Below are 18,759 nucleotides of genomic sequence, written 5' to 3' on the forward strand. Positions count from 1 at the left end.
CTTCTTCTAAAGTCAATTATAATCACCTTCATCTTACCCATGGTGAGAGAGAGGTTGTTATCTTAGCACCATGTCACTAGACGAGCTACTCAACATTTTCTTTTGGCCATGGCCTCCTTAGGACTGCTCGAAGTTTATGGGCCCCCTTCCCTATGAAGCAGTCAGGTTTAGCTGGTTTCTTCTATAATTCTCTCCTAACAATTACATTAAAAAATTTAAGAAAATATTTATATTGGGTACAGTTAAAAGAAAACAAGGCTTTTACTTGAATGTGCTGTAGTTCTCCCACCCCTCCCCCCCAGGCAGTGGCGCATCTGGGGAAAATAGTGCCTATGGCAAGCACTGAAATTGCACCCCCCACCCCTCCGTTTAAACTGCCTTCACCCCCTTTGCTTTAAACACAAATCTGATGAGCTTTATTCAACAAAAATGTTAAGGAAGGCACGAAGATTAATTGAGTGAATCAATTATAAGTAAATAGCGAGACAGCATTTAACAATTTAAATCGAAATCGTCAGTTTCACAGAATGAAGGTGTCAAGTGAAAAGATTAATTCACCCAGAGCTCCAAATTCTCCATGACGTACAGTTTGGGCATTTGGAAGGGGACTTGATCAAGGTGTGCCCTTGTCACTGTGATCTGGTCCATCTCTTTCTTCGTGGCATCACTCAGACTTACTGGGACCGACTCGCATCAGAGGTTGAACACAAGCCCCTACTTTGCTAGCTCCACTGTAGTTCCGTGTTTGCTTAGCAAACATCCAAGACTAACAATGCACAGAAGGCCCGAACCAAAAAGGGCAGCTGGATATAAACAGTGGAAAGGTGTTTCTCTGGCTTTGTGGGCACTTTATTTCTGCCCGGAAAAAATAACCATGAGCTGGTTCAGGAGGCGACCGCCGCGAAACCCAGACAAGGTGTTAACAAGCCTAATTTTGCCGTGCATAGATGTTAACAGGCATAGGTGTACCTTGCAAATCTGTAGCTGAGGTATTCTCCCTCTCACAATCATTCCCCATCCTTTAATGCTGCAAATGTTTCCTTCACTCTGAGATTAGATCATCTAATTTTCAAATGGTGCCCAGGGCACATGCCATAGCTGCCATACCCTAGATACGCCTATGTCCCCACGGGGGTGGGCGGGGTGGGGGGGGGGCTGGTGCAGGGCCTCCATTGAGAATGGCTGCACAAGATTTTCAATCTCTTGTATTCCGTCTTGATACCAAGCCCATTGGTGTGGTTGGCAAATTTGAAGTTAGTGTTGCATTGGGATTTACTGTAGGTGTTTATACATATCCACAGCACCTGCAATAGATACCACATCTCCCAAAAGGTAGTCTTGATTCAGACAAGGTTTAAAAACAAAAACCTCTCTGCAAGCATTTAAAATAATGTTTGGAAGTCCAGGCTGAACTAACATTACAAGCATCAGTGGATTTGGTACCACCTTACTGTTTAGGTCAAAACATCTTTGGGGCTTATTAATTGAACTGTACTGACTTAGGATTGCAATACATTTGAGCACTTGAGGCTGGGCTCGAAGGAATATATTTCTGATCAATGATCAGCGATGTCATTGAGGTCCATATCTCAGGATTCTGGGAGTCCACACCAGCTCAGACCAGAAATTGATGGAACTGATCTTATCGTTGAAGGAATTAGTGGAAAAGGGAAAAAACGATGACTGAGAAATCAAACAGCATCATAGGTCACTTCAGCACAGAAATGGGCCTTTGGCCTATCTAGTCTGAACCAAACTATTATTCTGCCCAGTCCCAGTGACCTGTATCCATACCCCTCCCATCCATAAATATTTTTTTCTTAAATGTCAAAATTTAGCTGGCATTCACCATTTTAGCTGGCAGCTCGTCCCACATTCTCACCACTCTCCGTGCGAAGAAGTTCAGATTTTGGATTTATTGTCAAAGTACGTACATAACATCACATGCCACCCTGAGATTCTTTTTTCCTGCGGGCGCAGCAGAATTACCACTAATTGGTAGTGCAAAAAAATAAACTGTACACAGTGTAAACAAAGAACTGTAAACCGATAACAAATGTAAACAAGCTCACTGTGCAATGCACAGAGAAAAAGAAAATCAATAAAGAACACAAGTAAGAGTCCCTAAAGGTGTCTCTAATTTTGTTGAGGAGTCTGATGGTGGAGGGGTTGCAGCTGTTCCTGAACCTAGTGGTGCGAGTCTTGTGGCACCTAGACCTCTTTCCTAATGGCAGCATTGAGAAGGGAGTGTGTGCTGGGTGGCGTGAGTCTTTATTGGTTGCTACTGCTCTCCAACAGCAGCGATCCCTGTAGTGGGGAGAGTTTTGCCCGTGATATCCTGGGCTGTGTCCATTACCTTTTGGAGGACTTTATGCTTATCCCTAATATTCCCTTAAAACACTTCTCCTTTCACCCTTAATCTATGTCCTCTAGTCCTTGTCTCATCAAAAAGCATCCTTGAGAAAACATCAAGTTTTAAAAATAAATCCATTTAAAGAAAAAAAGTCAAACCTGAAAAGTGATTGTACAAAATGGTCAGGTGAGCTGCATTTGACCAGAACTTCACAGGAACGGTGTAACATCCTTCAGAAGGAACACAAATCAAAAATCAAAAACAGAGCCCAACTGCATTGACTTGAGCAAGAGCATTACCTGTTCATCATCGCAGAGGTAACCATCCAGTTTATGAACATTCCAAGGGCACTGGAGAAAGAGAAATCATCAAATCAATGAAACCAATTTGCAATGCTGTTAAAATTTAAGAGTCTTTCAGAGTTGGTTTGAAGTCTTTCTTTCATTTTAGTCTGAAGAATGAAACCAAGTGGATTAAAAACCCACTCTCTAGAATGAATTCAGATAGGCCCCCTAAGTTCCCATTTCACTTTCAACACATTTAGTATCATTTTCTCATTTACTCGACTGAGGTGATGTAATGGAGGATTAAAACCATGTACCCAGATGCTTTTTGCTTATGTGGAACTGACGACACTGGGTCCACACGCAGGTCACCTTACTTTCAGAACTAGCAGATGTAATTAAACTCAGCCATGGGGACTTATCTGAAGATACACTTTGAAATGGAATTCCACTGTGAGGCTCAGGGAAAGCAGTTGTCAAATGCAACACTCTGAAATTGACGAATTGGTCACAACCTGTCTTGCTCGAGAAGTTTTAATAAGTCTTTGTATCTACGAGATAAACCAGGAAATCATAACATCCTGGTTCCATAATAATTAATCTTCTAAATTGTAGAATGTAATGTTCAGTTTTGATTTTGACTGACAAATATTAGAAGGAGTAGGCGCATGATTAATTGTTTTTGGGGTATATAAGCCTGTGGTCCTGCTGCTGATGTTTAGACTCTCCGAGGGGTGGGAACACCCCTTGTCAAGAAGGAAGAACAGCCAGAGTCCGAGCAACGTCCGGGTCGGGGGAGGTGGAGAAGCTGCTACCAGCGCCCTGACAACCTACTACAAGTGTGCAGTCGTTGCCTCGCTTCGGCAGTTGGGACCAGTCCAAGCGTTGATAAGTATAGTTGGAAAGGGCTTGCATATTGTAGTGTGAAATCAGCTTTTGAATTAGTAATAAACATTTGTATAAACTGAACTGCTCTCGGTGTGTGTGTCTATTTTCTTTCGGTAGCTCAAACACTGTGACCAATCTAAAATGAACAAAATGAGAGGTATAAGTTTACCCAAGACAGGTGAGAATCCAGGTCCATTAAATCAGATGGATCACAGAAATGTGACTGAGCATTTCGATACAAGTTAAAGTCTCTCAGATATTGATATTGACTCAGAAAATTCTACAGAAAGAAAAAAGATGAACTTGCTTCCAATGAATGAAAAGATGGAAGAATATGACACAACAATTTCCTTAAAATATCCAGAGGTGTTGTTAGCAGATGTGTAGACAAAAGTAAGGCTTGGAGGAAGAGCGCAGAACTCAAGGTACGGGTTAAAAATTAAATATCCCAAGTGAAATTTCTTGCTTTCTCTTTCCCCGTCATGCAGTGAAAGTAGTTGGCCAGATAAATATTTTTTGTCCGGAACTGCACGTGTAGACTAATAATCTACACTAGTTGCTAATCTGAATGTCATCTTCAGGTGACCAATTCCTCTCTCATCACTTCTCTTGACACTGTGATTGGAAGTTCTACTCTTTGTACTTGTCCCAAGCCCTCATGAATTCTCTTCTGGAAGCCTCGTCCTCAATGTGGCATCTCATCTCCGAAATAATCTTCAAATCCTACATTTTTGCTCAAGCATTTATTGTATTTCTGTCACTATGCCCGAATATCATTTTTTCTCTTCCTCCATCTTGCTTTCTGTGTAATACATCTTGAATTGGAGATCAGAGATTTCATGTTAAATCTTACTTCAAGAAAACTAAGGGGCATACTTGTGAACAGTATCTGTGGTGAGAACAAATTACATAGGCCTCCTGTTCTTTTATATCTGATAACGTCATTGAAATCAAAACATGAATATTTACAGTAAAATAAATTCCCTGATATTCGGCACTTATGGTTATTTGTAATTCCGGATACAAGGTGTTTTATTGTATTTGAATTCTATAGAACAACTTTCCATTGTGATTAGAAACACAAAGACGGCAGATGCAGAGATCTTGAGAAAACAGTGGACTGCTGGAGGAACTCAGAAGGTCAGGTAGCATCCGTGGCTAGAAATAGTCAGTCGGTGTTTTGGGTCAGGACCATTTAGCGAGACAAAGTTATAAAAAGAGGATATTAGGATAAAATGAGGAAAGAAGCTGGGGGAGGGACCAATAGAGTATGGGGCAGAAGTTGTGAGGGATGGAGAGACAAGCGAGAGAAGAGGCAAGGGGAACAAGAAAAGTTAAGAGGGAAAAAGCACAGGAGGAAGTAAAGATGGAAACATTGGAACCAAGTGGGGGTTGGGGTTGGGTGGGGGAAAAAATCAATTTTAAGCCATTATGGCAGTCCAGGAGGATTATAATGGGTTGTTCTTTGAGCTTACTCTGGGCCTCACCCTGACAATGCCGAGGGCAGAGATTTCTGTGATGGGCAAACAACAGCTTGTCTCACCTGGCTGGAGTCTCCTGTGCAGGTCTCTGCAATATCACAGTCATTCACAGCCTGCCTGCACACCACACCACGTGGTTCATACTGCAAAAGAAGGAGGAGAGAGGCTTTATTCCATGAAACATCACTGGACTTTGGATCCCCCTTTGCGGATGAACTATTGTAAATATTAATAAGATCTTGCAATAATCAGTGTAGCCCAGAAAATAATCAAGTCTCGGACACATCGTTGTCGTTTGATGGTTTTGCATCATTTCAAGGACCCAAGTTCTGTGCAAGACATCTGTGTTCACAACCAACCAACTGGAAAAAGTCCCTGCCTATTATGTATTGTATCCTGATTGTGAACTTGAGGGGAAAAAATGCACAAGCAAAGCCTTCCTTGGCCTAAATACTACTTACTTTTAATTCATAGCTCCAAATTTATCGAAGCATACGGGGTTGATTATAGTCTTCCAGGAATTGCAGGTATCATTTACTATTTCAGTCCCCTATTGCAGAATAAGATCACACCATAAAATAGTTGAAAACACTTTGATATGAGGGAATGTCTTGGCTTCTGTCTTAGCTGGTTGTCAAATCTGTCAAAAACCATGAATGTTTCCGACTAGTGAAACTAGTGAAGTGTTTTAATGAATAAATCTTCAAAAATTTTAAAATAACCAAAAGAAAAAAAAAATCAGGAAAATGTAACAAGGCTAAAAAGTGGAAAAGTTTAACGTTTAAGTAATTTCAACAATGTTAAAAAAAATTCTGAAAATATTAAGTCCTATCAGCGGTTCTTCCATATTGGTATCAATGAAGAAGTTTCCTCAGAGTCGGGTCCAATCATTATTGGTTGGTTATTGCTGTAGTTTCCTTTCCTTATACTGAGAAACCCTTGTCAGACCATGGTCAGATAATGCTCAAACCTTTGTGACTTCTCTATCAAATTGCTGGTGTTTCCCCAATGTCATTTTCCTTGTGCAGTATAATTAGCGTGGCGATTAGCTATTATAGCGCCATCAACCAGGGTTTGAATCTGGCCCTGACTGTAAGGAGCTTGTACACTCTCCCCGTGTCTGTGTGGGTTTCCTCCAGGTGCTCTGGTTTCCTCCCACCTTTCGAAAACATACCGGGGATTGAAGCTTTAATTGGGGTATTTCAGCTCATGCACTGGAAGGGCCTGTTACCAAGCTGTATATCTAAACTTAAATTTAATTTTCATCTTATTATTTTATGGAGGACATGATCAGAAAAAAAAATATGACCACAAGTTGAGTGAACTCAGCCTTTTCTCCTTGAAGCGGCGGAAGATGAGAGGTGATTAAGATGACGAGAGGCCTGGATCGTGTAGATAGTCAGAGGCTTTTTCCCAGGGCTGAAATGGTTGCCACAAGAGGACACGGGTTTAAGGTGCTGGAGACTAGGTACAGAGGAGATGTCAAGGGTAAGTTCCTTTTACGCAGACAGTGGTGGGGGCTGCCAGCAACGGTAGTGGAGTTGGATACGTTAGGGTTTTTAAGAGACTTTTGGATAGGTACATGGAGGTTAGAAAAATAGAGGGCTATGGGAAATTTCTAAGGTAGGGACAAGTTTGTGGGTGGAAGGACTGAATTGTGCTTTAATTTTTATATGTTAAGCATATAATTAGCCACTGACGTTCAGGAACAATGCAGCAATGGAGAGGCTCCAGTGATTGTCAGTGGAACACTGACAACATAGAACAGAAATCTGTGCACAATGATTAAAACAAAAGCATAATGTTTTCCCCAATCTCTGCCCCTCAAATCACATTTGGCTCAAACCTTGAGCACAGGGTATGATTAATAGTCCTCAGCCATTTCAATCTATTTGACGTTCTTTCTCAGGTTGTATTTTCTTTTAGCTGCAATCAAACATTACTGAGAAAGAGCCACGTGCTTGAACAAAAATAAATAAATTGGATAACTGCAGAGCATATATTTTCTATATAAAAAAAAAGGTCGTGCAGAACACTAGCTTGGGATATCAATAAGAACTTCTGTTACTTGCATTTGTGGAAGGTAATTGTGGTTTCCTGGAGCTCACTTGATTAACTTACAATTTCTCATTAGTGGTAATATATTTTCTATTTTTACTTTGCTCAGGAGATTATGTGAATTCTGAGATGTGAGCATCATCTGCCAGCCCAACATTTAACTTAAATTTATTTAGACATACAGCACGGTAACAGACCATTTCGGCCCACGAGTCCATGCTGCCCAATTTACACCCAATTAACCAACAACCCTGGTATGATTCAAATGGTGGGAGGAAACCAGAGGCCCCGGGGAAACCCATGCAGAACATACAAAGACCTTACAGATAGGGTGGGATTCAAACCCGTGTCCCGATCGCTGGCGCTGTAACGGCATTGTGCTATCCGCTCTATTTAAACTCTGTTCCAAATTGCTCTGGAGAAGATGTTGGTGAGCTGCTCTTTTGAACTGGTGCAACTCTTGTGTTGAGCACTTTCTCACACTTCTGTTGGACTAGATGTTGCAAGATGTTGACCCCTAATGAGATGAGCAGTCATTTTTTTTCCAAAGTAAGCCTGTATGTCATAGAAGAGCAATCTGCAGTGGGCATCACTCTGCGTGCCCATTACCACTGTTCTTCCTGATAGTAGAAAAGTCATGGATTTGGTTGATGCCACCAATGAACTCTTGGCTAATTGTTGCAGTAATCTTTTCACTCACACAGATCTTAGCCAGGGATCGCAGGTGGTAAAAGTTAAGGATGATTAGGGTGGGGTCGTGATATGATTCAAACAGGTTTCCTTGCCCTGAGAGATAATGAACATGAAAGTGGGAGCTCTTCTCATCCACTGAGTGATGGTGGAAAGATCTAGAATTCTGAAAATGAGGATTGGCAATGAGAGCCATTGAACATCAAGCGAGATAGTGTTAATTGCCTGGTCTAGTGGCAAATTATATTTTTAGAAGTCAGAGAGTACAAAACAGATTAAACAGTAAAGTACTGTATACTGTACATTCACGTAATTGTCACTACCGTGTAATAGTCAACCCCTCCCCTTTTTTGGCCCAAAAAATCAGATGTTTTTGTGTGACCCATGTAAAAGTCAACGGCCCTATTTTTGGTCCTGACCGGCTGCCCATCCAAGCTCCCAACGCCCTGGCCGCCCACCCACTGGAGCTCCTGTCATCTCACCGCTCGTCAATCCAAGTTCCCGACCACAGGTCCTCACCCCCGCTGCCCGCCCATCCAAGCTCCTGACGGTGAACTTACCACCCAGTCCCGTCAATCTGAGCTACTGACGCCTTGAATGATGCAGGTATTTACCAAGGTCAAAAGTTTGACCCTTGTAAAAAGGTGACACCACCCCCCCCCCCCCCCCAAATTTGGTCAAGAAATTGGTCCAAAACATTTTACGATTACACAAGTCTAAACGGTATGCAGACTCTGTGAGTGGAGAGCAATGCACAAAAATTCTGGAGAAACTCAGCAGGTCACGTGGCATTTATAAGAAGTAAAGAGTAAACAATAGGCGCTTTCAAACTACCTTGTAAAATGGGGTTAACCAGGCAATTTGCCCGGTTAGCGCCCCACTCACAAGGCAGTTTGAAAGGAGCTGACTCAGTCAGCGTGTTCCTAAATCAACTGGGTCCCTGCCTTACCTTGAAGCTAGTCAGGGAACCCAGTTAAACTTACCTAGGTCTTGTCCACATCTAAAATGGCCGACCTGATTATCCCGGTGATGTCAGTGCTTGCATACGTGCGTCACTGGGCAGCACGTTGGTGCCAAGTTCAAATATAGAGGAGGAACTCAGCAGTGCAGGTCAGGAAAGGGGATATAAACGTAATTTAAACGTGCTTCCCAGGAAGAGTAAGGTTAAAATCTTTTACTTAATTTCATCCGGTGAGTATATGACACATCACTCCCTGTGTCATCGTGGGGACAAAATCCCCATTAAGTTGCCAGGTTGGCGATTTAATGGGGCAATCCCCCTGCAAGTTAAAAGGTGCTGGGAGCACCTTTGACCCCGGAGGGCTACCCAGTTAAAAGCGGCCTAGTATTACTGGCCTGAGGCCCTTGTTAAGGCATGTTGTTGAATAATAGATTCTGCTCTTTCACTGCCTAGAATTAAAATTTCCCATCTTCTTTGATATTATGTATTTTCTTTGAAAACATTTAAAAAAAATATTTCATTGCCTTTTTCATTTTGATTAGATCAGGTCTATAAGTTATGCCAACCTTCTAAAATAATTTTGCACATTCTTTGCAGGATACTGGAGAAGAGGATGAACCAGACAGCTTTTTCAAAGACAGTGATGGGGTCCAAAGCTAGAGAAAATATTTCACATGTACACCCCTACCCAGCTCCTTGGCCGTTATCATTTCTTCTTTTTTGGTTCTATTTTCTTCCACACCCAACTCCCCACTGGATTATTCCAATTCCTTCCCCCTACCCAGCTCCTTGGCCATTATCATTTCTTCTTTTTTGATTCTATTTCCTTCCACACCCAACTCCCCACTGGATTATTCCAATTGCTTCCCCCTCCTCACCCCCACCTCCTTTCCCAACCATGGACGGTGTGGCTAGCGCCAATGCTATTACAGCACCAGGGACCTTGGTTCTAATCTGGCATCATGGACGGTGTGGCTAGCGCCAAGGCTATTACAACGCCAGGGACCTTGGTTCTAATCTGGCACCCTCTGTAAGAAGTGTACGTTCTCCCTGTGTCTACATAGTGCTCTCCTTCAAAAATGCACAGGGATTGTAGGTTAATTGGTTAATAGTGTATTTACCCCCTCCATAAATCTTCGTCCGCGAAGCCAAGCCAAAGAAAAAGAAGTGTATATGGGGAGTATGGGGAGTTCCTAGCTGAATGTCTAAAAAATATTAATCTTCAGTTCCATCCAGTTTATCTTTGTACCACCATTGCCACTTTCTCTTCCAATCAGATTCCAGCATTGACCACCTTTGTCTTCCAATCATTCACTCCACCCTGTATGACCCTTTCTTCCACATCACCTCTTTGTTTCTCTTGCCTCTTTCCCCCTTTGCCTGGCATCTGTCAAATCTTCTGCCCCTGTCCGTCATGCTTTGCCTCTTCCCAGTCCACCATGGACCCCTCTCCTGCTCCCCCCACCCTGCATCCCTTCGCACTGGCTTCTCTCCTCTGCCTTCCCAATCTTGATGAAGGGCTCCAGCCCTAAACATTAAGCACTCTTGTTTTTCTCCCACAGATGCTGTACAACCCACTGAGATTCCCCCCCCCCGGATGATTGTATTTATCTCTTCCAAAGCACTGGCACATTCGTAACTTAGAGCTTAAAAGAGTCTGGATCATTTGTAATCAGTGTTTGACTCAAGCTATGTATCTGTGGTCAATCATCCAAGAATAAGAATTGGCATTGGATTTACCTTTTGATCATTTTTATTTCTCAGCAACTGACTTTTGACAAAGAGTGGGTTTCAACTAACAAGTAATGGGTAAAGTTGACCTAAGACCGTGCCAATATTTCTGTAGAATGCTTGCTAGTACCTTACCTGACAAGCTCTGCAGCAGAGTCCACTGCTACACATTACGTTGTGGGTAAGAGTGCACTTCTTGCAACACTTCCCTCCAGCTTTGTTACATTCCTTTATGAAATAAAATAAATGTATCATAATTTAATTGAAGCATTTTCTCAAATGCAAAAATAGCTGATTTGTTTCAACAATTTCGTAAAGGTTTCTTTTACATTCTTCTGGGATATGATTTTTTTTTTCCTCTCTCTGTATTGCACATTTTGTTTACCTTTTTTAAAATTTGTTTTCATGTATACAGATCTCCTCGAGTTCTGCTTCTTGCAGCTACCAACAAGTGGTAATTCTGCCTCGCCAGCAGGAAAAAGAATCTCAGGGTTGTATGTGATGCCATGTGCGTACTCTGACAATAGATCTGAACTTTGACGTTTGACTTAAATTGCTGCAATGACTTGCTTTGGACTTGCTTTAGCAAGCTTTGCTAAAAGCACTCAACACATTGCTGAACCAGATTAATTCAAATTCAAGGTATGTGGCAGATAATTAACACAATTGGAACTAAATGAAAAGATGGTGCATCATTTGCAGCTTTGCGTACATGGACGATGGGGGGGGGGGCTTTTTATTTTTAGAAGGGGTCAGACTGCAGATAGTAGACAACAACAATTTTATTAAATTTGTCTCGCAAAATTTGATCTATCTGTAATTGTGTTTTCTCCCTGGCTTTCTCATAATAATATCATAAGGAACTCTTGGAGAGTAATATAATCTAACAAAATTGCATTAGAGTGGGGAAATTGGTTGGATGTAAAACTCAGTGATGCAGTTGATGAAGCAGTAAGAATGAATGAATTATCCTGCCTTGAGCTTTATATTTTCAATCTTATCTAGTTTCTTCTGCAACATATTTTGGGACTACCTTCCAAACCTTCATGTTAGTTTAGATAGGGAAGATTTGCACATTTGTATTGAATGGAGTTAAAACTCTCTTTGCTCTTTGTTCTACACTGTATCTGACTAAATAAACCTGGCACACTTAGATAATATTTGGGGAAAAGCAAATCTCATGCAAAAAGCCTCAGTAGACATTGCATTGAAACACAGTAGCATCTACTCACAGCTGTGGTCCCGCAATCACACTCTTCCCCATTCTCCACATATCCATTCCCACATTCCTGAGGCCCGACCAGCTGTGGAAACGTAGACAGGCCAATTTTATATTTTACCTCATGATTAACATACATTTTCAGCAAAATTCATGAAATCAGAATGTGCAAGCTGACAAAATGCTCCGAGTGGCTTGATAATGTATGATCCATTTTGGGAGATAGAGAGAGGATCCTTGGATGGAATAGTTCAACCAACCCTTTATTACTCTTTAATTTTTCTCTTAACCTGAAATTCCATCAGGATTTCACAGCTGTGATAATAATTCGATCTTATATCAAGTAAAAGTTTCTGGTGATCATTTCTAGGTAAAACAGTGCCAACTGCAAAACTTACCCTTGAGCGGTTATTCTCAACCTTTTATTTTGGCTATGGCACCCTTAGGACTCTGCACAAAGTTTATGTCCCCTCTGTGAAGCAGTCGAATTGGTTTTTTAGTACCTCTCGCTTACTGTCTATATAAAAAACATTAAAATTATTTTATGTTTCAGTCCATGGCCCCCCTAGTTTATGCTGTGCCCCATCCCCCACTCAGGGGTTGGAGAGGGAGGTACTGTATCCCCCATCGAGAATGGCTGACCTAGGGCATCACTGCAAGAAATCTTCAATGCCATATCGTGGGCCCATATCCAGCTGCTTTAACAATGACCTCATAATGCCAGGAAAAAGGTAGTTCATTGATGATTGCACACTCACTAGTAACTCATCAGGAAATTCACCCAACTCACCAATGGCATCGTGAAGAAAGCATGACAGTGCCTCTTCCTCAGGAGTTTGCGGAGGTTAGGTATGTCATCAGGAACCCTGGAAAATTTCTACAGATGTGGGATGGAAAGTCTACTGACCAGTTGCATGGAAACCCCAATACCCCTGGCCGTAAAGCCCTCCAAAAGGTAGTGGACACAGCCTGGGACATTACAGGCAGAACCTTCCCCACCATTGAGTACATTTTCAGGGAATACTGCTGTCGGAGGGGCAGTAGCAATCATCAAAGACCCACCCCACCCAGCGCACGCTCTGTTCTCGCTGCTACCATCAGGAAAGAGGTATAGGTGCCACAAGGCTCACACCACCAGGTTCAGGAACAGCTTCTACCCTCTACCATCAGACTCTTTAACAACAAACTCATTAAATATTTTTACTTGTGCACTTTATTGATTTTCTTTGCTCTCCCTGTATTGCACAGCCAGTTTGTTTACATTCATTATCTGTTTACAGTTCTTTTGATTGTTTACATATTCATGTTGTGTGCAGTTAATTTTTGCACTACCAATTAGCGGTAATTCTGCCTCGCCTGCAGGAAAAAGGAATCTCAGAGTTGCATATGAAGTCATGTATGTACACTGACAATAAATTTGAAATGCAGCAAAACCTAGATGCCATTCTGGTATGGGTAAATAAGTAGCAGATAAACTTCATAGCACAAAAGAGCCAGGAAATACCCATCTAACAATCTACTTATGACATTTAAAGGCATCATTGTTGACTGAATCACCTGATGCCAACATCTTGGAGGTTGCCATTGACCAGAACTCAAATGGACCAGCCACATAAATGGCTACAAGGCAGGATACAGTAAAACCCACAGTATCCGCCACCTATGGGGATTGATATAAGTTAGTTTGCCGGATACTTGAGATTGTGCGTTGCGTGATTAGTGAACTGACCACTAGGGTTGCCAATTTTTTTTACCTATTTACTTTTTGCAATTTTTTTGCTGGTTGCGTGAATTCCAGATAAGGGGGATTTTACTGTATGTGCATGAGAGGTTTGCCCCTTGACTTTATAAAGCCTTTACACCATCTGTGTGGCACAGGTCAAGAGCATGATGGACAAATCTCGCTTTGCTTGGTTAACTCCAACAACTCTCAAAACGCTAAATGCCATCTCACACAAGGCAGCTGGCTTGATTGGCAAGCTGTCCACCAACCAAAACATTCATTTCCTCTACCATGGGCCCCTGTGGCTGCAGTATGCACCATTTACAAAATGCTCTTCAGTAACTCACCTGATCTATTCTGACAACACTCACCAAATCTGTGATCTCCGCCACCAAGAGGGCCAAAGTCGATAATGTCACCAGTAGTATGTGACCCTCCATGCCACAAAGCAACTTGACGTGCAAAATATTGTTGCTCCCTTGCTATTTGAATTTTGTATCTACAAATTTGCTGACGATGCCACGATGGTGGGCTTTATAAATAAAGGTGATAAGTCAGCACACAGGAGCGAGGTCGAAAACTTGGCTGAATGGTGCACCAACAACCTTGCACTCAATGTCACCAAAATGAAGGAGCTAATTGTTGACTTCAGGAAAGGAAAGCCAGTGATCACTGGGGATCAGAGGTGGAGAGGGTGAGCAAATATAGGTTCTTGGGAGTCACTATCTCAGAGGACCTTTCCTGGACCCAACACACCAATGGCATCGTGAAGAAAGAATGTCAGTTTCTCTACTTCCTCAGAAGTTTATGGAGGTTTGATATGACAACAGAAGATGCTGTGATTGCAGTAAAAACATAGAAATGCTAGAGGAACTCAGCTGGCCTTGCAGAGTCCACAGGAGGTAAAGTTATATCACTAATGTTTTGGCCCTGAGACCTTCTTCAAGAAATGAGTAAAGAGCAGAAAGTCGCCTGAATTCAAAGAAAGGAGGACTACAGTCCAACAGACCAAGGTGTTAATTGGATATAGGAGGACAGGAGAGAGGAAAGGTGAGAATTAATTGGGGGAGGAGGAGTGTTGGCTCTGTGAAAGAAGAGCTATGGGAAAGCAAATACAGGGAAAAGGGAAGAGAGAGAGAACTAGAGGAAATGAGATACAAGGGTAGATCACGGTGGGGTTGGGGCTAAAGAAACTGGAGAAGTCCATGTTAATGCCACCTGGTTAGAGGGTACCCAGATGGATGTTCCTCCCATGAGGGTGGGGGTTGGTGGTGTTGCTTTCAGGGATCATGTTTCTCTGGAATTGCCCTGAAAAATGTCAGCAGGTGCCTTCAATTGGGTCTGGCCCATTCATGAGCTGTGGAGGCCCCATCTGTCTTAATGATGTTCTCAAAATCTGACCTAGGAGACCTGAATTGGTGGCAACACAGAATGCAGCCACTACAACCCTCAGAAATGGGTAAAGAGAATACAGTTTGTAGGCCAATGTGAATTTAAGACGACTTGAAATGAAGGAATTAAACTTTTGCATCTATGCAACTAACAGTAATACTTTTTGGACAGAGGTGACTATTATTCAAACTCTGGAGCTCTCTGTCACACAATAAGATTTCAGAACCAGAATTTATTGTCACGAACATGTCATGAAATTCATTATTTTGCGGAAACATTTACAATATTGCTCTTAAATTGTAAAAAAGTAAGTACATTTCTGCAAAAGAAGAGAATGTGAGGTTAGTGTCAGTGGTTCATTGTCCATCCAGAAATCTGGTGGCGGAGGGGATAAAGCCATTTTTGTACCATTGGGTGTTCGTCTTCAGGCTCTTGGTCCTCCTTCCTGATATTAGCTGTGAGAAGAGGACATGGCCTGGGTGGTGAGGACCCTTGAGGATAGAGGCTGATTTGTTAAGACACCGCCTCTTTTAAATATCCTTAATGGAGTGAAGACTGGTCCCCATGATGGTGCTGGCCAAATTCTCAACTCTGTTCAGTCTTTTCTTGTCCTGTGCTTTCACACCTCCATACCAGAGATGCAACCAGACAGAATGTTCTCCTTGGTACACCTATAGTAGTTTGCAAGAGTCTTCGGTGACATACTGAATCTCCTCAAACGTATAGCCACTGGCAACCCTTCTTCATGATTACATTGGCACGGAGTTCACAGGACAGATCCTCAGAGATGCTGACACCAACATCCTTTCTGCTACTGACCCATCGATGAGGACTGGTTTGTGTTCTCTTGGTTTCTTCCTTCTGAAGTCGACATTCAATTTCATAGTTTTGCTCATACTGAGTGCAAGGTTGTTGCTGTGATGCCACTCAACCAGCTGATCTACCTTACTCCTATACAGTTACTCTCATTGCTGCCTGCGAGTCTGCTGACAACCGTGGTGTCATCGGGAAATTTATAGTTGGCACCCAGGTCAGGCTGAACAGGATATATCTGACTGACACGCGATCGACAGTGTGTGAGATACAGACTGCAAGATTTTTAGCAGTAATGATATTTTATATTCAATACATGACGTTCAACAAAACTTTCACTTCCAGGTTGTTTGCAAGGCCATTGCTTACCTTAATGGGTTTGTTGAAAAGACAATCAACTCCTCCAGCCTGTAGAAACCGGCTATATTCACTAATGCTGCATCTCGAAAATTTTCGTGGGAGATAGTGCCTAAAAGTACAAACAGGCACAATAAGATGACGAATCAAGGACTGCACCACAACCCCCCTTGCTTCCAAATTTAGCATGATCAAGAGTGCAAAAGCGGGTCCAACATATTTAAAATTTTTTATTCCTGTTTCAGGATGTGAGCATCATTAGCCAGGGCATACTGGTTGTACCTTTTTAATCCAGTGACATTGGGCCCTGGCCATTACTGGACCACAGAAAATGCCAGAGAACAGAAATTGACCACTATGTAAACGTATCAAAGGTAGAACAAAGCTTAAAACAAGAAATAATACTGTGGGGTGGCAGGGTTAGCGTAGCGGTTAGCACAACGCCTTTCCAGCACCAGTGATTGGGACCGAGCTGTTTGTACTAATGGCAGCGGATTCAAACGTGCCGGACCATGGGAGTGCCCAGACCACAGAGTCCAACCTGCATTTATTCTTCATCCCTAACTTACCTTCATCTGCGTAGCTCATCAGTAGTGCCCTGTTGCAGAGGACACTAAATTAGGAAGGCAAATTTCAAGACTGTAGGGTCTGGTGCTCCAATCGCAAGCCAAATGTAAACTTGAGGTCAGCCTTAAACATTATGGGATGAACATTAATTGTTCTAATTTTAAGTAAATCCCATCTCCACCTGGTTCCATCGTTTGCAGTTCTCCTTTGACTACTGCTGCTGTTACTCCCCTACCCCCACACCTCCATCCCCCACTTCCCCATGGTCTCTCCACCTCTCACACCTTCTGTCCAATATCCTATCACCTCCTACCCAGCTTCCTTTCCCCTTCAAAAACTTATTATCACCTACTTTTTACTTAAGGTAAAAACAACAATGCTGGAGAAATTCAGCAGGTCAAACAACATACTTTATATATAGCAAAGATAAAGATACAGAACCAACGTTTCAAGCTCGAGCCCTTCTTCGAGGACTATCTCCAAGGTCATCTTTGCTATATAAAGGACACTGTTTCACCAGCTGAGTTTCCCCAACATTGTGTTTATCTTCAACCATGGTGTCTGAAGACTTTTGTGTTTTATTACTTTTTACTTTAGTCTTGATAGAAGGTCCCAACCTGACCATTTCTGCCTTCAGATGCTGCCTGACTCGCTGAGTTCTTTCTGCTTAAGTGTCCAGGATCTTCAGTTCTGTTTCTTATAGCTAAAATCTATTTGTGGTGGGCTGGATTGAGGCAACCATGCTTATCCTTGACTCTCATGCCTACCTCCAATAGCAGGGTGTCCCTCTGGCCATTGGAGATCAGTGAGAATGGCTTCCACATCCCACCTTTTAATTTATACATACAGCATGGTAACATACCCTTCCGGCCCCTGAGCCCATGCCACCCAGTTAACCTACAATGTATCTTTTGAAGGGCGGGAGGACACCAGAGCACTGGAGGAAACCCACACAAACATGGGGAGAGTGTACAAACTCCTTAAGAGTCAGTGCCAGATATGAACCCAGGTCGTTGGCACTGTTGGTCATTGCACTAATCGCCACGCTTACTGCGCCATCCAGTCACCTGATGGCAAAGCAACCTAAGGCATTTCCCTAAACTGAGGCACTTTAAGCTCCATACTTATCATTCAGTCACAAAGACATAGTAATAAATCACAAAAACTGACCCTTTAGCTTGCCATCCACACTGACCATTTACTCTTGTCCTACAATAGCCCCATTTTATACAGCTTTTAAAGTGCAAGGGAACTGCAATACTTACATGGACCGACCTTATGTGCTGTGCATTATCGAATCACTGCAGACAGCCTCTCACACAAAACTACTCAAGCTTGCAAAATTACTGCTTGCTCATTAGAACACAGAAAAATTCCCAGATCACTCCCTGTGATTTTATTTCGGATCAACTTTTACTTTTGGGTGGGTAAAAAAACTTTGTACATTGTCTTTTTCTGTTGCTATCTCCTGGGTAGTTGTCCAAAGAATTGCCACGTTTGTGGGGCTGAAGGAGGGAATCTTGGAACCTTGCACTTTAAAAGCTGTATAAAATGGGGCTATTGTAGGACAACAGTGAATGGTCAGTGCGGATGGCAAGCCAAAGGGTCAGTTTTTGTGATTTATCACTATGTCTTTGTGACTGTATGCTAAGTATGGAGCTTAAAGTGCCAGGAAAGATACCAGACAAATTGCATGACGAATTATGGGAATGGTCTTTTGTTCATTTGCTGATATCCTCCCATTGGCAAGGATCTCACAGTAGAAACAGCATGGGCCACTTGTTCGAAAGGGAACTCGATCGGTTCTGAGATTTTATTGATGTGCTTTCTTTGTTTCTTTTCTTTTTATAAATTTCAGAAGCAAGAAAGGGGTTAAAAAGAATATTTTTCTGGGAAAATACTAGAGTCTGTTAAAGAAATTGTCTTCCTTTAGTAACGCAGCTGCAAGACATGGGATCCAAGGCCTTGCTGGTTCTCGAAACTCATGCTAGAAGTTTTGCTGAAGTCTGCAGAGTACAACTGATTATAGGTCACGTGAATAGGCGCGAACAGAGTGTAAAATGGGAGGCTAAACCATCTAAAAAAGGCTGCGTGTGGGCTTTCTTGCACAGAGACCCTGTTGTAGGTCACAACAGATCTTCTTGTGTAAAAGAGCACTGCTTTGCAAAGCTGATAAAAGTGGTGTTGAACCCACATTATCTGTCACACAATTCTTCATACTTGATCAAAGTTAACAGTTCTG

General features: G+C 42.3%; 1 protein-coding gene across 5 annotated transcripts in view; it reads right to left on the reverse strand.

Annotated features, from left to right (window-relative positions):
* Positions 1-18,759, reverse strand: part of LOC138746547 (disintegrin and metalloproteinase domain-containing protein 11-like) — a 113,846-nt gene that overhangs the window by 21,242 nt on the left and 73,845 nt on the right. For all 5 annotated transcript variants that reach the window (XR_011347020.1, XM_069904817.1, XM_069904820.1 and 2 more), the window contains 5 exons: positions 15,963-16,062; positions 11,679-11,750; positions 10,582-10,674; positions 5,069-5,149; positions 2,653-2,703 (listed from right to left, as the gene is read on the reverse strand). Coding sequence is in view for 4 of the 5 variants with exons in the window: in XM_069904817.1 (XP_069760918.1) it covers positions 2,653-2,703; positions 5,069-5,149; positions 10,582-10,674; positions 11,679-11,750; positions 15,963-16,062 (397 nt within the window). In the remaining variant the exon portion in view is untranslated. The remainder of the gene's footprint in view (positions 1-2,652; positions 2,704-5,068; positions 5,150-10,581; positions 10,675-11,678; positions 11,751-15,962; positions 16,063-18,759) is intronic.

This window comes from Narcine bancroftii, chromosome 12 (assembly GCF_036971445.1).
Source record: "Narcine bancroftii isolate sNarBan1 chromosome 12, sNarBan1.hap1, whole genome shotgun sequence".
NCBI classification, from domain to species: domain Eukaryota; kingdom Metazoa; phylum Chordata; class Chondrichthyes; order Torpediniformes; family Narcinidae; genus Narcine; species Narcine bancroftii.